Below are 19,202 nucleotides of genomic sequence, written 5' to 3'. Positions count from 1 at the left end.
AACTTACAAAATTGATTTTGGAAGAACTTTTTACAAGTCAGCAGCTCACCATCTCTGCTATGAAACTGACCTAAGAACTGTATTCATATCTGTAGGTATAATGATTTTTAGGCACAAGAACTTTTTCTTTTTAATAAATCTTAGATTCAATAAGAATTGGCTGCAAACATGAATTTGGGTGAGATCTTAAATATTCATTGACCTTGTGGGTATGTGTCTGATTTCTTGGGAATGGTAGAACTTTATATACGGTGAATAAGATTTTAAGTAATCCTCACCAGATTTACTTGGCTGTCTAGATGGGAGCCTAGGGCTGGATTGCTTTAGGGGAGCTGTATTTTTGGCTTCTGGGTAACTTGTAAGGTATTGTAGATGCTGTTTTGTTGCTGGCTTGGTGAATCTAATTATTAGAATAAACCACCAGTTTTGGGGGTAATCTGCCTCATTCTTTACAGTTTGCCCTGACTGAGCATTCTCAGTGTGGCCCCCTCCAGCAACCACGGTCACGACATGAAGCCCAGAACCAAGGGCTAAAGACTGATTTGGGCGTGGCTGATAATTCCCTGTCTGATGAAGAACGTTTCCAGCTACACTGAGTCACTGAGCGACTTGACAATTGCGACCTTTATCCTCCTGCCCCCCTTCTTGTCTATGCCCCTCACTTGTTGTGACAATCTGAATTTAGTTAGTACAGTGCTCGGGGCAAGGACTGCGTCCTGTCTTATGTGTTTTATGGAGGCATCTTATGCATTTCTGGGCACTCAAATAATCAGCAGCAGCCCTTTGAACAGTCCCATCAGTGGACTGTGCACCTAAATCAACACTCCTGGAGTGTTTAGAGAGCACCTATAACCCCAGCCTTTGCAAAAGGGAGCAGCAGAAGGGAGTTAAAAAACTACTGGTTGCAGGGCTGGAAAAGAATCCTGTTTCCCACTCAGGTTTCAGACTACCAGAAGCCACCATTCCCATTATTTTCGCAGGGCACTGACTGAGGGCTTGACTGTTTTGGGATAATGGGGAAGATTTCATAGGCACATTCATTTGATCTAATTATTAATGTTCAGAGCTGCAGTCTCTGATTTTTTTGGATATAGTCTGAGATGGTTCCATCAACGGCAGTGACCGCGAGCATATTCTCTGGAAATGGTAACACTTGTGGTTTAGATGTATTAATCCCGTGAAAAACAAAAGCAGCAAACACTTCCCCAATTCATAGACTTCCAGGCCATTATGGTAATCTGTCTATCCAGGGTGTTTATATGCCACCCCTTCATTACTGTAGTATCTCAGTACCTCACAATCATCTAGTCTGACCTCCTGCATCACCAGGGCCAGAGAATTCCTGTGGTTGGACTAGGGCGCATTTTTAAGAAAGTCTATCCTGATTTTAAGATATCAGGTGATGGAGAATCTACCACATCCCTAGGTGAATTGTTCCAATGGCTAATTACCCTCACTTTAAAAAGGGGCACTTTATTTCTAGTCTGAAATGATCTAGCTTCAGCTTCCAGCATTGGACCTTGTTATGCTTTTTGCTTGTTAGATTTAAAAGCCCTTTTCTATCTGAAATCTTCTCCCCAGGTAGGAAGCTATAAACCATGATCAAGACCTGCTCCCACCACCCCCAAATAACCTTCGCTTTGCCACGCTAAATAGACCAAGCAATCTAAACTCGTTGCAAACAATCGCTTTACTCTCTAACAACAGCTTGTTTTATTTACAGAACTGAAATACTGAGAATTCAGAGATCCTGAAATAAAAGCCATTTGTGGTAGCAAGCCCTGTCAACTGCTTTATGTTTTTGCTCAAGTAAATAGAATTTTGTTTCCTAATAGGTAACATTTGATCCTTTCAGCAGAGTTATTTTTAAAACCCCAAAAGGGACTAATCCAGAGCTCAGGATAAAAAATTTGAGGGAGGTCTTTAGCTTTCGTGGTCAGGTGGTGAGTGATAAATCAGATTTCACAACTGGCCTCTAAGTACTTTAAGGATGCTCTAGAAGATTACCTGGTGCTTGACCTGACAACCAGTTTAACCACCAGTAGGCACTGGTTAAAAATTCTTCCTATTTTGCCTAGAACGCCGCCCCCTGCTGGGTGAATTACACTTCTTCCCTAGTCTGCCCAGTGTCTGTGCACTGACAGCTTTGGCAATGCCCCTTGGCTTAATTCACTGTGGAAACCTCAGATGTCTGGGTCTGTATGCGGCACAAAAGCAGTATTTACTTATTCAGGGACCAGTGAGATCATTCCATTTGCCTGCAAATATTACTGAAACAAAGACAAGACATGGGAAACTGACTGGCTTGGATCCCTTATTTTCATTAGCAGCCAGCCAGTTAAAACACATCCATAATTAGGTTAGGGTGACCGCTAAACTACTGGCATTGAAAGCTTGAGGATGATACATGGTGGGTATGCAAATCATCAAGAAGAGCACTGGCAGACAAACCGACGGCAGCAGAAACAGGTAATTACTAAGGGTCAAAACAAGTGGCCTACATGTTGCAAGTTAACAAAAATGAGGCTGTGAGCGTGTCTAAAAATCTTACAGACTCAGCAAGGTCAGATTCATCCAGGACAGGAGACCAGCAACGGAAACCACAGCTGCAGTAGGAAGTGGCATTGTTACTGCGCAAGCCAGGGAGATGTCCTGGCCAAATTCAAGCTTTGCCAGTTACATAAGAACATAAGAACGGCCACACTGGGTCAGACCAAAGGTCCATCAAGCCCAGTATCCTGTCCTCTGACAGTGGCCAATGGCAGGTGCCCCAAAGGGAATGAACAAACAGGTTATCATCAAGTGATCCATCCCCTGTCACCCAATCCCAACTTCTGGCAAACAGAGGCTAGGGACACCATCCCTGCCCATCCTGGCTAATAGCCATTGATGGACCTATCTTCCATGAATCTATCTAGCTCCCTTTTGAACCCTGTTATAGTCTTGGCCTTCACAACACCCTCTGGCAAGGAGTTCCAGAGGTTGACAGTGCGTTGCATGAAAAAATACTTTCTTGTGTTTGTTTTAAACCTGCTACCTATTAATTTCATTTGGTGGCCCCTTGTTCTAGTATTATGAGAAGGAGTAACTAACACTTCCTTATTTACTCTCTCCACACCACTCATGATTTTATAGACCTCTATCATATCCCCCCTTAGTTGCCTCTTTTCCAAGCTGAGAAGTCCCAGTCTTATTAATCTCTCCTCATACGGAAGCCGTTCTATACCCCTAATCATTTTTGTTGCCCTTTTCTGAACCTTTTCCAATTCCAATATAGCTTTTTTGAGATGGGGCGACAGCATCTGCATGTAGTATACTTTGATTTTCTTCTTTAAAACTTCTGTAGTTTTAGCTGGGTACAGCCGTTTTCTCCTTAATTCCTGTACTAAACTGTTGCTATATTTTACCCAGAGGTGGCAGCATTTCAAATTGGGGCTTAAGTGACCTCTGTAATATTGGGATCCTTTTTATACAGTGTGATTGTTTTATGTGCCGTTCCAGAAATCCCAGCTCAAACGGCGACTATTCCCATGACGTGTGTGTTTAAAGAGGAGCTATACTGCGTGTGTGGGGTTGGCATCCAGCCGGCTGCAATGCAAAAAGAAAAAAGTTAGCTTCAACTTTCTAAAGCTGAACCTGGACTCCTGCAGCTGCTCCCCTTATCCAGAGCTTTCTAGAGAAGGCTGGACAAAACATGACGCAAGTTTCCTACCACTGGGAGAGTGACTGGAATAGCAGAGGTGCTGGCAACACCAATATTGCTGTGTGGTGCCCGTGGACAATGGGGTTATGAGGAGCGACTGGATGGAATCAGGAGTGATGGCAGGGCTGTGTGAAGAAACTTGAACACTGAGGGCATGTCTACACTTATCGGTAGATCGACACCGCTGCGATCGATGCAGCGAGTATCAATTTAGCAGGTCTGGTGAAGACATGCTAAATCGATGGGAGAGCACCCTCCCATCGATTTGTGTACTCCACCTCCCTGAGAAGCATAAGGGAAGTCAATGGGAGATGCTCTCCCGTTGGCACAGCGCAGTGTAGCCAGTGCGTTAAGTGGATCTAACTACATCGATTTCAGTTACGTTAGTCACGTAACTGAAGTTGTGTAAGATGGATCGATTTACTGCGATGGTGTAGACCAGGCCTGACAGCCAGCCCTGAGAGTGGCTACTGGTGGATACACTTTTCTGAGTGCCAATGTGAAGTCTCTCCTCCACAGTTAGTGAGGGAATAAATGATTGCCCCTGAGGAATGAAAGGCCAGTGGACAAATCAGGGGGAAGAAGGATGGAGGGAGTCCTGGTCACGGACAAGGCTTTCAGCTCAACGTGGCGTCTAGAGCCCTGATACACACAGACGTGGGGCTGGCAATGCTTTGAACCAGCAGTCATTGAACTGCACGGCTGATCTGCTGTGAAAAGGATGTCAGGCTGGAGGATGCAGCTGAAAGGAGCCCTGCTGCCTACCTGCCCGTGGATCTAGTTAGCTGCCTCTGTGGCTGCTTAAATTGAATAAATAAAAATAAATTAATGGAGATATCCTATCTCCTAGAACTGGAAGGGACCCTGAAAGGTCATCAAGTCCAGCCCCCTGCCTTCACTAGCAGGACCAAGTACTGATTTTGCCCCAGATCCCTAAGTGGCCCCCTCAAGGATTGAACTCACAACCCTGCGTTTAGCAGGCCAATGCTCAAACCACTGAGTACTGCGCTCTTCTCGACGGCTGGCGACAGCACTTGGGAAAGGCCAGAGAATCCACGGTGGCAGCGTGAAGGCAGCCCTTGCACAAGGCCAGCGAACGTCAACCTCTCAATCCCCTCTGAAACTTGCCTAGTGTCTGGATTTCATTACAAAGGTGAAGCTCAAGGAGGACCTTGCTGATAGGCGGGAGGCTCCTTGGTAGTGAATCCAGGCCCTGTATTAAACGATCCACAGTTTTACATCGTAATCATGTGACGCTAGCAGCTCGGCATGGTTTCAGAATGAAACTAGGTGAACCCCCCTGGTTTGGACTCTGTTTCACACTGAGATCTGGGGTCACTGGAACCTGCAACTCAGAGCCAAGCACAGGAGACATGGATCCTGTGCAAATAAAAACGGAAGCAACTGGTGGTAAAGGTCTCTGCAATAAGAAACTGCTGCGAGTCTGTTCATCCGCTAGGGTAGTGAGCATGATATACGGACCTAGACAGGCAGAACTTTAGCCAGCTCTGTCTAGAAGGGGCTGCTTGGATAACAGTCACCGGAAATACCTTTAATTGCAAAGTCTGGGGGTGTTTGATCCCCGGATCTCTATACATCTCCATACATCCAGGGATTTGGTCTGGCCCCATCTCTGTATTGAGGCATCTATGTATTTAGGCTTGTGGAAGATGCTCATCGCAATTCTATCAGAGCGCTGGTCTTATTATTAGCACAGTGTCTAGGACCCACGGGCACAGCCCTGGGCTAGGTGCTGATGCTGTACAATCACAGGACAAAGAGATGGTCCCTGCCCCTATGAGCTTACAATCTATGCACCTCCCTTTACCCTAACCCTAACCCTACCTTTAACCTTTACTCCCGGGCTTCACCCCTTTACACTTCTATACCAGTCTATGGTACCAAATTCGTGGCCACGTCGAATTTCACACCCGGCCAGCACCAATCACAGGTTCACAAAGACAGTCAGGAGAGAACTCAGATCCTCCAGCTCCACAAGCACAATCCCCTAACATAAGAAGACTCTCCACTGGCTGTTGGAAGTACAGGGCTTCTGACATACAGTTCAGCCGCCCTGACGCCATCCAGTAGAAGGCAGTGGTCACACAGACACACTAGCCAGTACATTACAACATGAAGCCCTGGAGGCAAACTGTTCCGCAGCTGCAGTTCTAAGAGCTGCTTTCTCTCCTCCAGCCCTCGGCCAACAAGAGCAGAGATTCAAATTCATAGTCTCTGGGTCAGCGTGGACATTTAACATGCAGAAAATACCCTGAGTGTGACTGGTTTTAACCGCGCTGCACACACCTCTTGGGAGCAAGGCTGCAGGGCCAAAATGCCACTTGGATCCCAGCTCCCTCGAACCCCATGAGGAGAAATACTTTGACAAATCTCCATTTACTGCACTAAGACCAAAGCTCTATTAAACACCTCGGGAAATTGGCAGCCGTGGAAAGCCTGTTCTAGGTACATATTGCTTCCCATTGTAGTGCCGTAATGCTATAGCCACCTGGGGCTCACCACCCACTTCCTCCCACCTTTCTGCAATGCAAATGCAGCTTTGTGTGCCAGCAGCAACTACCTCCACGGCACCAAAGAGCTGGCCACCAGCCGGCTAAGCAGGGCTGCGGCACGGTTACCACAGCAATCCATCCCCGTGAGCCCTCCCAGCAGTGGGACAGCAGAGAGTTCTGATGTCACTCCTTCAAATCCTGGTTACTGACAGCTGTCTCATAGACTCATCGATTTTAAGGTCAGAAGGGACCATTATGATTTTCTAGTCTGACTTCCTGCACCAGCCCAGTAAGCAGGTGCTTGGGGCGGCCAAGGGGAAGGGGCGGCACGTCGGGTTCTTTGGCGGCGGGTCCCTTGGTCCCTCTCAGAGGGAAGGACCTGCCGCCGAAGAAGAAAGCGGTGCGGTGGAGCTGCCGCCGATCACGATCGCGGCTGTTTTTTCCCCCCCCCCGCTTCTTGGGGTGGTAAAAACCCTGGAGCCGGCCCTGCCTCCTGCACAATGCAGGTCACAGAATCTCACCCACCCACTCCTGTAACAAACCCCTAACCTATGTCTGAGTTACTGAAGTCCTCAAATCGTGGTTTAAAGACCTCAAGGTGCAGAGAATCCTCCAGCAAGTGACCCATGCCCCACACTGCAGAGGAAGGCGAAAAACCTCCAGGGCCTCTGCCAATCTGCTCTGGAGGAAAATTCCTTTCCGACCCCAAATATGGCGATCAGTTAAACCCTGAGCATGTGGGCAAGACTCACCAGCCAGCACCCAGGAAAGAATTCTCTGTAGTAACTCAGATCCCACCCCATCTAACATCCCATCACAGGCCATCGGGCATATTTACCGCTAATAGTCAAAGACCAATTAATTGCCAAAATTAGGCTATCCCATCATACCATCCCCTCCATAAACTTATCAAGCTTAGTCTTGAAGCCAGATATGTCTTTTGCCCCCACTGCTCCCCTTGGAAGGCTGATCCAGAACTTCACTCCTCTGATGGTTGGAAACCTTCGTCTAATTTCAAGTCTAAACTTCCTGATGGCCAGTTTATATCCATTTGTTCTTGTGTCCACATTGGTACTGAGCTTAAATAATTCCTCTCCCTCCCTGGTATTTATCCCTCTGATATATTTAGAGAGAGCAATCATAGCTCTCCTCAGCCTTCTTTTGGTTAGGCCATCTGGCGGCTGCTAAAGGGGGCCGACGGGAGAGAATTTGGATGGGTCTCCCCGCTGTTCCCAGGCGACAATTGTCCACAGCCCAAAAACACAGTTGGTCGGTGCTAACGGGCAAGTCTCAAGAGAGCCCCTGGACTGGATGGGCCATGTAGACTGACCTGCCCTTTCACGCCCCAAGGTGGCCTTTCCGGGCCAGGGGCGCTGGCCCATTGGTGGAGCGCTGTAGGGGACATTTGCAGAGCTCTGGCCTGTGATGCACCAGTTCTGCAAATCCTGCTGGGAATTTCGTCTTCCAGACCCGACAGCCCGGCACCCCTCTTCTGTTCAGTTCTGGGGCTGTGGTTCCTCCCTTCACTGAGGGGGTGGGGCCTTTTGTTACCCACCCCCCTCAGGATTTAAATAGACCAGCCCCTCCCATCGGCGCTGGAAGGTGCTCCTTACAAACAGCTCTCGCTCTAAGGTCTAGATAGATCTAATCCTTTCCCAGACCCTTAGGCTCTTCCCAGCTTCCCCCCAGCTCAGTGACTGGCTCGTCTGATCGGTTGCTCGCTGCAATGCCTTAGCTATTAGCGCCCAACCCCTCGGTGGGATGGGGGAACAGTGCAGTCAGGGATTTCTCGGGTGACCTTGCCCCTCTTTCCTCTGCAAAGGGACCTTTACCCTGCAAAGATTTACTGAGCCATCCGGGTTTGGTTCCCCTCGGCAGCGCTGGCCCACCCAGGTACCCGTCACACTGCCAGGAGCCCTGTGCTTGCTACTGTCGGAAGCCCTGATGAACGCCTGTGACCCAGCAAGGCACAGGGAGCGTGGCAAGGGCGCTTGGCATTCCCAAGAGGCTCTGGGGAGTCTCCTCTTGCACGGAATTCGAGACACGCAGAAAAGAAAAGAGCCCTGCTATGGACGAGTGCAGTGAACTCATCTCTAAACCCTTCCAGCTCAGGACCCCTGAGCCATCCTACAGAGAGAAACGGGCCAGATCCTGATGCCCTTGGTTCGGGGTTTATTTGTTTGTCCTCAAGCAGATTCCCCTTTGGAGATGGGGTAGAGATCTGGGAAGGCTCTCGTGATCCGGCCCCATAACACACGTAGAAACCATGCAAAAAAGAGGCACAGACAGTCTGTCTACATGGGGAGAAAGAACCTTTCTTCAATGGGGTGAGCCCAGTCAGCCGAACGGGACCAGACTCCCTCCTTAACAGCTGTGTAGACACGGTTCAACACCTTCCAAGTCAGATCAGCTGGCTGGGCTGTGGCCCAAGCTCCCACTCCAGCTAGTACAACTGGAAAGGCATTAAACCGCACCTACACAGGCATCCAAGGGACCGTTCAGCCCTGCTCAGCTGACTCAACTGGAAAAGGCGCCTTTTCGCCTGTGTAGACAGGCCAGGGAGGTCAAAGGTCAGTTCTCATCTGGGTGAAGCACCTGTGGGTCCTACTGACATCAATGGACCAGCGAGGACGCGACATCCTTCCAAACCAGCTTGCAAACGCCTGACCCGAAAGCAATGAAAGTGGGACTCAAACTCAGCTCCCTGACTTCACACCAGTGAACCACACCTCCCTCAGCAAGCCCGCACCAAGCCGACTCAGGTACCGTCTTCAGAGAGGGAAAAGGCCTATTGGCCTAGTTCAAAAAAGAACTAGATAAATTCACGGAGGATAGGTCTATCAATGGCTATTAGCCAGGATGGGCAGGGATGGTGTCCCTAGCCTGTTTGCCAGAAGCTAGGAATGGGTGACAGGGGATGGATCACTTCATGATTACCTGTTCTGTTCATTCCCTCTGGGGCACCTGGCATTGGCCACTGTAGGACGACAGGATACTGGGCAAGATGGGCCTTTGGTCTGATCCAGTATGGCCGTTCTTATGATCACCCAGCCTGTCCCCCACTAATGCAGGATCGCTCCCTTCGGAGTGTCCCTGGGAGCTCTGTCCAAGCCGAATGTGACCAACTCTACAAACAGGAATTCCATCAGCTCCCCCGGAATTCACGGGGTGACCGACCTCACTGCATCCAACTTACACCTCTTCCCAACTGCCCAGCCGATCTGCATTGCCCCACAGACGGCTTCACGGCATTCCTCTCAGAGCCTACAGGCCAGTGGGGACAGTGAGCGCCTGGACAGCCCTGGTGGGCTGCCGGGTCGCTCTGGAAATGCGGCCGTGCCCTTGTAGCGCGCTGGCACCACCCCGCCTCACCTTGACAAGCAGCTCGTAGCGCGGGATCCTCTGCACAGGCTTGATCATCAGGTCCGACAGCGCCTGCTTCTCTTTGTTCTCCCGCATGCTTTGCTGCAGAACCGTGGGGCAGGGAGGAGAGAGGGGGTTCTCGTCAGAAATGAGACTAAGCGGCTGCGTGGTTTACTCCACGGCTCACAGGGACAGAACACCGCACGGGTCATGGCTGAGAACGTAACCAGATTCCGTAAGGCATTCCCACAGACCTCCAGAGCATCCAGCGTTATCATCACTAGCAGCAACAGCCCCACATCTCCCCACTGCAGGGGTCTTATGCTTTCCCCTGAGCATCTGGTTCTGGCCATTGTCACTGGACTGGATGGACCTCAGATCGGATCCAGTTCCTATGGTCTGAGGCTCAGAACGAGCTACAATCAGTCCCAGACCATGTACAAAACCACAGTAAGGTGGAGACTGCAAAGACAAGATCCAGTCCCTTGGGAATTCCCAGGCTAGAAACTCGGGCTTATCTCCACCACTGAAGACTGAACCAAGGAGGCGTGGCTAAATGGCTTGGGGGTGTGGCCAGCCCCTCTCCCCCACTCCGAGCCTGCTAGCATGCCTGAGCCTGGCCCACAGAGGCATGATGCCTCAGAGCTGATCTGCTACATGTCCACAAGTCCTGTCTGCAGAGAACAGCCAGGGCATAATCTGGCTCATATGGGGATCTCAGTGCGAATGCTGAATGAGTCCGGTCACTCCCGTGGTGCTAGGCTAGTGCCAGCAGCCCAGGACTGGGGCGTTGGAGCAGGAGAAGCTGGACGGGAAGGAAGAAAGTTCTTATTCAGACACAAGAGGCAAGACGCTCAGCTGGTGCAAAAGGGTGTAGCACCAATAAAGTTAATGGAGTGATACTGATTCACATCAGCTGAGGATCTGGAGTGACACCGATTCACACCAGCGGACAATGTGGAGTGACACCGATTCACACCAGCTGAGGAGCTGGCCCAAACATCTGCAATAAAAGAATCAGGAACATGGAAAAATCCTGGCCAGATAAATGCAAATCTATTCCCTCCAACGTTTTCTTTCCCACTCCCCTCGCCCCTACCAGAGTGCTCCAGCATGATGCCCCTTGATCCTCGGTCAGTGGAGGGACGAGTCTGGCCGCTCATCTCTGGACATGCGCAGACTGTACCTACTGAGCTGCAGAACCAAATCAGCTGCTCGGCTGCCCCTGCCGGGATAGCAACCTACCTCCAGGAACTTCATAAAGGCCGGCCTGGCTTCCTTGGCTACTCTCACGGCATCCTTGGCGTTGAGGAAGTTATCGATGTATGCGGAATAAATGCTCACCAGGATGTCCTTGGAAAACTGGGGGAGCAAAACAGAGAGACCAATGAGGGGGGGGGTCTTCCAGGACGAGAGAGAGGCTTTCTCTGAGCACGTCATACAGAGAAAACCAGGGAACAAAACCACACGAGTAACCCTGGGGTTTGGAAAGGGCTGGAGAAGCAGCAGAGTCCCCACCTTTGACTCTGGGCATGGCCGACTGTCTGTGCCCTGCTTCACCCAGGCTTCCCATTAATCTGGGGACCTGGTCATCAGAGTTTGCTTTTGAACGTAAAGCTTAACAGTAAAGCCAAGTATTCACTGCAGCTGTGAACCGGGGGAGTTTCTGCGGGGCTGAGCTAGAGCCGTGGGTCTCAACCGGGGGTCCGGGGCCCCATGGAGGGGCCGTGAGCAGGTTTCAAGGGGTCCTCCAAGCAGGGCCAGCATTAGACTCGCTGGGGCCCAGGGTAGAAAGCCGAAGTCGCACTGCATGGGGCTGAAACCCAGGGCCCTGAGCCCTGTCACCTGGGGCGGAAGTCAAAGACTAAGCAACTTAGCTTTGCGGGGGCCCCTATGGCGTGGGACCCCAGGCAACTTCCCGGCTTGCTAACCCCTAACGCCAGCCTGGCTTTCATATGCAGAAAACCAGTTGTTGTGGCACAGGTGGGCCGGGGAGTTTTTATATCATGTTGAGGGAGGCCTCAGAAAGAAAAAGGTTGAGAATCCCATAGCTAAAGCATGTCCTCTGAAGACCTGGTTTGTTTTCTAAAAGGACAGGGTAGATGGCCTTCCTCAACAATAGAGTGTGTGTGTGTGTGCGCGCATAGATGCCGACTTCCCCTCTGCCCAGTGGGTGCTCAAACCCCCCCCCCCAGCCCTACCTCTTCTAGCCCCTCCACCTCCCTCACCCCGCCCCCATTCCACCCCTTCCCCAAAGTCTCTGCCCTCCTCCCGCTCCCATTTCACCCCCTTCCCCAAGTCCCCGCCCCTACCCCACCTCTTCTCTGCCCCCTCCCCTGAGCGTGCTGCATCCCTGCTCCTCCCCTTCCCTCCGGAAAGACCTAAGTGCCGCCAAACAGCTGTTAGGCGGCGGGGGGTGGGGGAAGGTGCTGGGAGGGAGGGGGAGGAGCAGGGACGCAGCACGCTCGGTGCGGGGAGAAGGAGGCAGGAGGAGCTTGGCTGCCGGTGGTTGTGGAGCACCCGCTGATTTTTCCCTGTGGGTGCTCCAGACCCGGAGCACCTACGGGGGGAGGGGGGGGGGAGAGAGAGAGAGTGAGTGAGTGAGTGTGTGTGTGTGTGTGTGTAGAAAGCACATTATGGACTAAATCTGGCCAGTCTGTGAGATGGGCTGATCACCTCAGCTAACCTCCAGCATCAGCCTTATTGACCGAGGAGCTTCCTGCTGCATTCGCCTGGGCTCGCCTTCAGTGAAGCATGAATGTCAGTTTAAAGACTGCTTGGAAGAATGGATGAATCGATTCCTAACCAGGGGCGACGGAAGCTCCCTAAAAATGGAGGGGCCACCAGTGCCCGAAACGTGGCTCTGACCCCCACACCGCCTCTTCCCCAAGGTCCCGCCCCCATGTCGCCTCTTTCCCCGAGGCCCTGCCCCTCCGCCGCCTCTTCCCCTGAGGCCTCGCACCGGCTCTTCCTCCAGCCCCTGCTCCCGCGCTGCCTCTCCCCCCAGGCCCTGTCCCGCACCGGCTCTTCCCCCAGACCCTGCTCCTGCGCTGCCTCTTCCCCCCAGGTCCCGCCCCTATGCTGCTTCTCCCCCCAGGTCCCGCTCCCACGCTGCCTCTCCCACCAGGCCCCGCCCCCGCACTGGCTCTACCCCCCAGGTCCTGCTCCCACACCACCTCTTCCCCCAGGCCCTGCCCCCACAGCGGCTCTTCCCCCAGACCCTGCTCCCGCGCTGCCTCTTCCCCCCAGGTCCCGCCCCCTCACTGCTTCTCCTCCCAGGTCCCGCCCCCACGCTGCCTCTCCCCCCAGGCCCTGCCCCCGCTCCGGCTCTTCCTCCAGACCTTGCTCCCGCGCTGCCTCTTCCCCCCAGGTCCCGCCCCTATGCTGCTTCTCCCCCCAGGTCCCGCTCCCACGCTGCCTCTCCCACCAGGCCCCGCCCCCGCGCTGGCTCTACCCCCCCAGGTCCTGCTCCCACACCACCTCTTCCCCCAGGCCCTGCTCCCACACTGGCTCTTCCCCCAGACCCTGCTCCCGCGCTGCCTCTTCCCCCCAGGTCCCGCCCCCTCACTGCTTCTCCTCTCAGGTCCCGCCCCCATGCTGCCTCTCCCCCCAGGCCCTGCCCCCGCTCCAGCTCTTCCTCCAGACCCTGCTCCCACACTGCTTCTCCCCCCAGGCCCCGCCCCCACACTGCTTCTCCCCCCAGGCCCCGCGCCCGCACCACCTCTTCCCCCCAGGCCCCGCCCCCTCACTGCTTCTCCTCCCAGGTCCCACCCCCACACTGCCTCTCCCCCCAGGCCCTGCTCCCACACCACCTCTTCCTCCAGGCCCTGCTCCCACACCACCTCTTCCCCCCAAGATACCCCTCTCCACTCGCTCCTCTTTGCCCCCAATCGCTCGCCCTTACAACTGGTATAAAGTGGTGGGGCCATGGCCCCTAGACCCCTGTTCCGGCACCCCTGTTCCTAACCCAATCCTACTTGTTGGCTCACTCAACGGACACTTTGTTAGATCGTTGCTGTGTTTTGCCAGGTAGATAATTAATAACATTGTCAATCTCTCTCTCCCACACACATGCGCAAAGCCTGTGCCATCCAACTGTCAGCTGTTTCCAACCTGGCTTCCCTTTATCTTTCAGAACCTCATCGCTTCTATTAACCAAGCTGGCATGTGTAATCACAGAATCAACTGTGCTTTAGAAGTTCTGTGTTTGTACAGCACCTGGCACAACGGGGTCCTGGTCTGTGAGTGGGGCTGGTAGGCACTGTGATAATATAGATAACTAATAATAATACAGGGACCGCAGCCCCCGGTCCAGCAGGAAAGGCGGCGGCAGGTCTAGTGGAAGCATTTGGAAAGGCAGGGTTTCTCACCCAAAAGCCTGGCTTGGGTATCTAGCCGTCCCCAGGAAGGAGGGTCTCGTGGTTAAGGTAGAGGAATTGGACTCAGAAGACTTGGCTCCTATTTCTGGCTTTGCCACCGGCTTCCTGTGTGACTTGGGTGAGTCACTTAGGACCAACTGCTGCAACCCACAGAAGGAACACAATGCAGTGGATCAGGCAGCGTCATCTCTAGGCTTTTTCCTCCCCCTTCTTTACCCTGACCCTCCAGCAGGAACAATGGATGACTAGAGGGGTATCGTCCAATAACAGTCTCCTTTCCCACAGGATACAGTGATGAACGTCACATAATTCTATGTGGAGCAGACGAACACTGAGCATCAGACGCCGCTGCCAACCCCTGAACCAGTGAGCGACAGCTGCCGGTACTCAGCAATGATGCCAGAGGGGGCGCATTGCCAGAGCTGGATTAGCACAGGGCACCGTGGGCCAGGACTGATGTACATTAGCAGAGCTCTGTGGGAGCTGAGGACTGGAAGATGGACTCAGATACTACAGTGACGGGGCCATAACTAGACAGAACAGCAGGTTGCATGTCAAGTTTGAGGTGTAGTGGCAGAGTTGGGGGCAGGATGGCACAGGGTAGGATTGGGGTGCACTGACACAGCTGAGGTGGAGGATGGCACCAGATTAGATTGGGGTGCAGTGGCAGACCGGGCGCAGGATGGCACAGGGTAGGATTGGGGTGCAGTGGCAGAGTTGGGGGCAGGATGGCACAGGGTAGGATTGGGGTGCAGTGGCAGACTGGGGGCAGGATGGCACAGGGTAAGATTGGGGTGTATTGACATAGCTGAGGTGGAAGATGGCACAGGGTGGGATTGGGGTGCAGTGGCAGACCGGGCGCAGGATAACACAGAGTAGGATTGGGGTGCAGTGGCAGAGTTGGGGGCAGGATGGCACAGGGTAGGATTGGGGTGCAGTGGCAGACCGGGGGCAGGATGGCACAGGGTAAGATTGGGGTGCAGTGGCAGACCGGGGGCAGGATGGCACAGGGTAAGATTGGGGTGTATTGACATAGCTGAGGTGGAAGATGGCACAGGGTGGGATTGGGGTGCAGTGGCAGAGTTGGGGGCAGGATGGCACAGGGTAGGATTGGGGTTCAGTGGCAGAGTTGGGGGCAGCATGGCACAGGGTGGAGTTGGGGTGCAGTGGCAGAGTTGGGGGCAGCATGGCACAGGGTGGGATTGGGGGTGCAGTGGCAGAGTTGGGGGCAGCATGGCACAGGGTGGGATTGGGGTGCAGTGGCAGAGTTGGGGGCAGCATGGCACAGGGTGGGATTGGGGTGCAGTGGCAGACCGGGGACAGGACAGCACAGAGTGGGGTTGGGGTGCAGTGGCAGAGTTGGGGGCAGGATGGCACAGGGTAGGATTGGGGTGCAGTGGCAGAGTTGGGGGCAGCATGGCACAGGGTGGGATTGGGGTGCAGTGGCAGAGTTGGGGGCAGCATGGCACAGGGTGGGATTGGGGGTGCAGTGGCAGAGTTGGGGGCAGCATGGCACAGGGTGGGATTGGGGTGCAGTGGCAGAGTTGGGGGCAGCATGGCACAGGGTGGGATTGGGGTGCAGTGGCAGACCGGGGACAGGACAGCACAGAGTGGGGTTGGGGTGCAGTGGCAGAGTTGGGGGCAGAATGGCACAGGGTAGGATTGGGGTGCAGTGGCAGAGTTGGGGGCAGCATGGCACAGGGTGGGATTGGGGTGCAGTGGCAGAGTTGGGGGCAGCATGGCACAGGGTGGGATTGGGGTGCAGTGGCAGACCGGGGACAGGACAGCACAGAGTGGGGTTGGGGTGCAGTGGCAGAGTTGGGGGCAGAATGGCACAGGGTAGGATTGGGGTGCAGTGGCAGAGTTGGGGGCAGAATGGCACAGGGTAGGATTGGGGTGCAGTGGCAGAGTTGGGGGCAGCATGGCACAGGGTGGAGTTGAGGTGCAGTGGCAGAGTTGGGGGCAGAATGGCACAGGGTAGGATTGGGGTGCAGTGGCAGAGTTGGGGGCAGCATGGCACAGGGTGGGGTTGAGGTGCAGTGGCAGAGTTGGGGGCAGAATGGCACAGGGTAGGATTGGGGTGTATTGACATAGCTGAGGTAGACGATGGCACAGGGTGGGATTGGGGTGCAGCAGCAGAGCTGGGTGTTTTCCAGCCCCCCCCACATTGAAGATGCTGCATCTGTTCAGTACATTTCTAAGGAAATTACTTGCGGGGGAAGACCTGCCGCTCCGAGCTGGCTCCATCACAGGGGAGGGGAAAGCAGCCATTCCACAAGCCCAGCACTCCTGATGCAGGGTTCTGGATCACACCCAGACTATTTGGTCCTCTAGAACCGATGAGCAAATCCCACCCACTGCTCAGTTCCCCATTCCATTGCTGCATTGTGATACAATAGAGGGTGTGAGTCAGAGATCAGAGATCACTCAAACATCTAATCTGAGCTGCATAACACAGGCCACAGGATTTCCCTGAACCGATTCATGCATCACGTCCAATACCGGTAGCTGAACTAGAACATACATTTTAAGAAATATCCAACTTTGATTTGAAGATTTCCAGTGACAGAGGAGCCACCACGACCCTTGGTAAATTGTACCAGGAGTTAATTACCCTCAGTGTTCAAAATTAGCATCTGATTTCCAGTCTGAATTTGGCTAGCTTCAAAGGCCAGCCAATGGATTGTGTTTGTCTTTGTCTCCTAGATTGAAAAGGCCAGTATCTTCTGTTTGACTTTTGTTGCCAGTAACTGTGTGATCTCATTTTGAATTGTTTTTCCAAGGTAGTGGTGTGTGTACATTTCTTGGGTGGTGACTCTTCTTAGATGCTCCTGGAGTACAGTATCAAACTCAGCCATCAGCTCCACAATTTTAAGGAAGTTTCCATTGTTTAGCACATATAGCTGATCTGAAGTGCCACACAGTGCTAGGTTTTGGGTAGCAAGCATTCTCACAATGGCAATGAGCCTTTTCAGAACATTTTGCCAATAAAGAGACTTTGATGCAATCTTCTCTTGATGCTGGCCTTTAACCTTAGTCTCATCTCAAGCTCTTTCCACCTATGGAATGCTCTCTGGTGATTTGCTGCCTTCTCATGGTATGCCAGATTTCTAGCCAGGTTTTTCCAGTCCTTTGTTCCTGTAGAACTCAATGTGGCTGGAATATTAGACTGGAAGAGTTTGCAACAAAAACAGTATGGAGCATTCTGGGTTTTTGAGTACATAAGCCAGGGCCTCTCCACTTGGTCACCATCGTGGATTTCACGCCAGTAATGTGTTGGATGGAAACTTCTATTTTCATTGTCTTTGGGGAACATGAAGTTTTTCACTTGCTGTGGCTCATGCAGTACAAGAAAGTTCCTCGGCTACTGCTCAAGTGGGTCCACAGTCCTGGACCATCTAGACATAAGGAACTAAACGCAGCAGCAGCTGTTATATGCGCCTCCACCACACTCTTCTCTGATCTACACTTTTCTTCAGGACTGTGCATGGTTACATCCATCTGAGATGGAGATATGGATGCTGCAGTAGCTGCCAGGTCACCTGCACTCTGACTAACTGGAAGATCAGGCATCTCCTCACCACTCGCATCCTCACTGGGGCCGGAAGGCTCCCCGTGAACATTTGTGTCTATGTATCTCAGGAGAGCTCCTTCCTGCTTAGATAGAAAAACTTCCTTTGCTTTCTTGCTTTTTCTGAATGCTGCCCCAGAGGGGCGTTTTCTTCTTTCACTCATGACTGCTGTTCTGTGCCAGCTATAGCGGCTCTCAACACTCAATTGAAGGGGACAAATAAGCAGGCTGGTAGCAGGGCCTGAGTGAGGGAAGATATCAGCATCTTAAGGGCCTAACTGGCTCCTACTACTTCAGCTGACTGCCTGTTCTCCTCAAGTGGGTTCAGGGAAGCAGCAGGAAACAGGAAGCTCCCTGAGAAGCTGGTGTTAATCAGTCCAGGCTCCTGGGGGTCCTAGAGAGGTACATAAGAGGCCCCTCCTCCTCTCTCTCCCTGCAGCTCCTGCTGCTTTCTGTTATTCCCTCTCCCCTTTTCTCCTGCCTGCCTGTTATGTCTCTTGTGCCCTCCTTCCTCCAGCACCGCACTCCACCATCTCTGTGCATCTCGAGCAGAGAGAATACAGATGCACCAGCAGCAGACACAATTTTCTACACTCTGGGTCCTAGTGGCGCCTCCCCCCCCCTCCCCCCAGTCTGGCACCTGAGGCAGCCGCCTCAGTTTGCCTCATGGTAAGGGCAGCCCCGACTCTTAGTCCGATCAGGGACCGTAGGGGGCATAGATCAGCATACCTTGAGGAGACTGAAATCAATGCGGGGGATGGGTTCTAGTCCCACAAACCAAATATCGAGGGGAACAAAGTGGGGGAATGGCCAGATCCCTCAAACTGACCCAGTGTTACCCGAGATCAGGGGAATAGAAAATCTGGGTAATGAACCACCAGTCTTAAGAAGGTCCCAGAGGGCTAGTAAGGGTGTACCGCCTGTTAAACTTAGAGATGCCCGATACTGGTTCTATGTAGTGTTTTAATGAATATTAGCACGTATCGTATAAAGAAGTGGACATGGAATGTTAAATATGTTCAATGTTCTTTTGTTAATTGTTAATGTTTTTTATATAACACGATGCGGATGAATATTGTTGGTACGGGACCTGGATGTGCTGGTGTGAACATTCTGGCTGTGGCAGAATTTTAGCAAAGGGGAATGTAAGAGGACTGTTGGCCCCTTACTGCAACTTTGCGGGATTTTTTGGTTGGCTTGCTCCGAGTACCAAAAGAAAGGGGAAGGGCCGATGAGAAATCAAGACCCTGAGACTGATAGTCCCCAGGGCCAATGGAGAGAGGCCAAACTAGGGTGACCAGATGTCCCGATTTTATAGGGACAGTCCCGATTTTGGGGTCTTTTTCTTATATAGGCTCCTATTACCTCCCACCTCCCACTCCCGATTTTTCACACTTGCTGGCTGGTCACCCTAAGGCCAACACACAAGGTCAGCCTGATTGACAGAGCAGACAGGCCAATGAGGGAGTCAAGAGCACAGGGTCCCCCACCTCTGTGTGAGCTGGAGCTTCCTGGGCAGAGCAGGGCAGAGCTAAGGAGAGAGCATCAGCCGGGGCCGGAGGAGCAGCAGCAGCGCTGAGGCAGAGAGGAGCTGGAGCTGAGGCTGGAGCAGTCCGAAGCCGGGTGCTATGAGCAGCTGGGGAACGTGAGAGGGGACCCTGGGCAGCGGGCCC

At 52.8% G+C, this 19,202-nt stretch overlaps 1 protein-coding gene across 2 annotated transcripts in view; it reads right to left on the bottom strand.

Annotated features, from left to right (window-relative positions):
- ARHGEF17 (Rho guanine nucleotide exchange factor 17) overlaps positions 1 to 19,202 on the bottom strand; it is a 256,033-nt gene that overhangs the window by 45,105 nt on the left and 191,726 nt on the right. For both annotated transcript variants that reach the window (XM_042850529.2, XM_042850534.2), the window contains exons 4-5: positions 10,825 to 10,941; positions 9,589 to 9,681 (exon numbers count right to left, since the gene is read on the bottom strand). In XM_042850529.2, the coding sequence (XP_042706463.2) occupies positions 9,589 to 9,681; positions 10,825 to 10,941 (210 nt within the window). The remainder of the gene's footprint in view (positions 1 to 9,588; positions 9,682 to 10,824; positions 10,942 to 19,202) is intronic.

This window comes from Chrysemys picta, chromosome 1, assembly GCF_011386835.1.
Source record: "Chrysemys picta bellii isolate R12L10 chromosome 1, ASM1138683v2, whole genome shotgun sequence".
NCBI lineage: Eukaryota > Metazoa > Chordata > Testudines > Emydidae > Chrysemys > Chrysemys picta.
The sequence above is the reverse complement of the archived record's forward strand: the minus strand, read 5'-3'. Positions and strand labels throughout refer to the sequence as shown.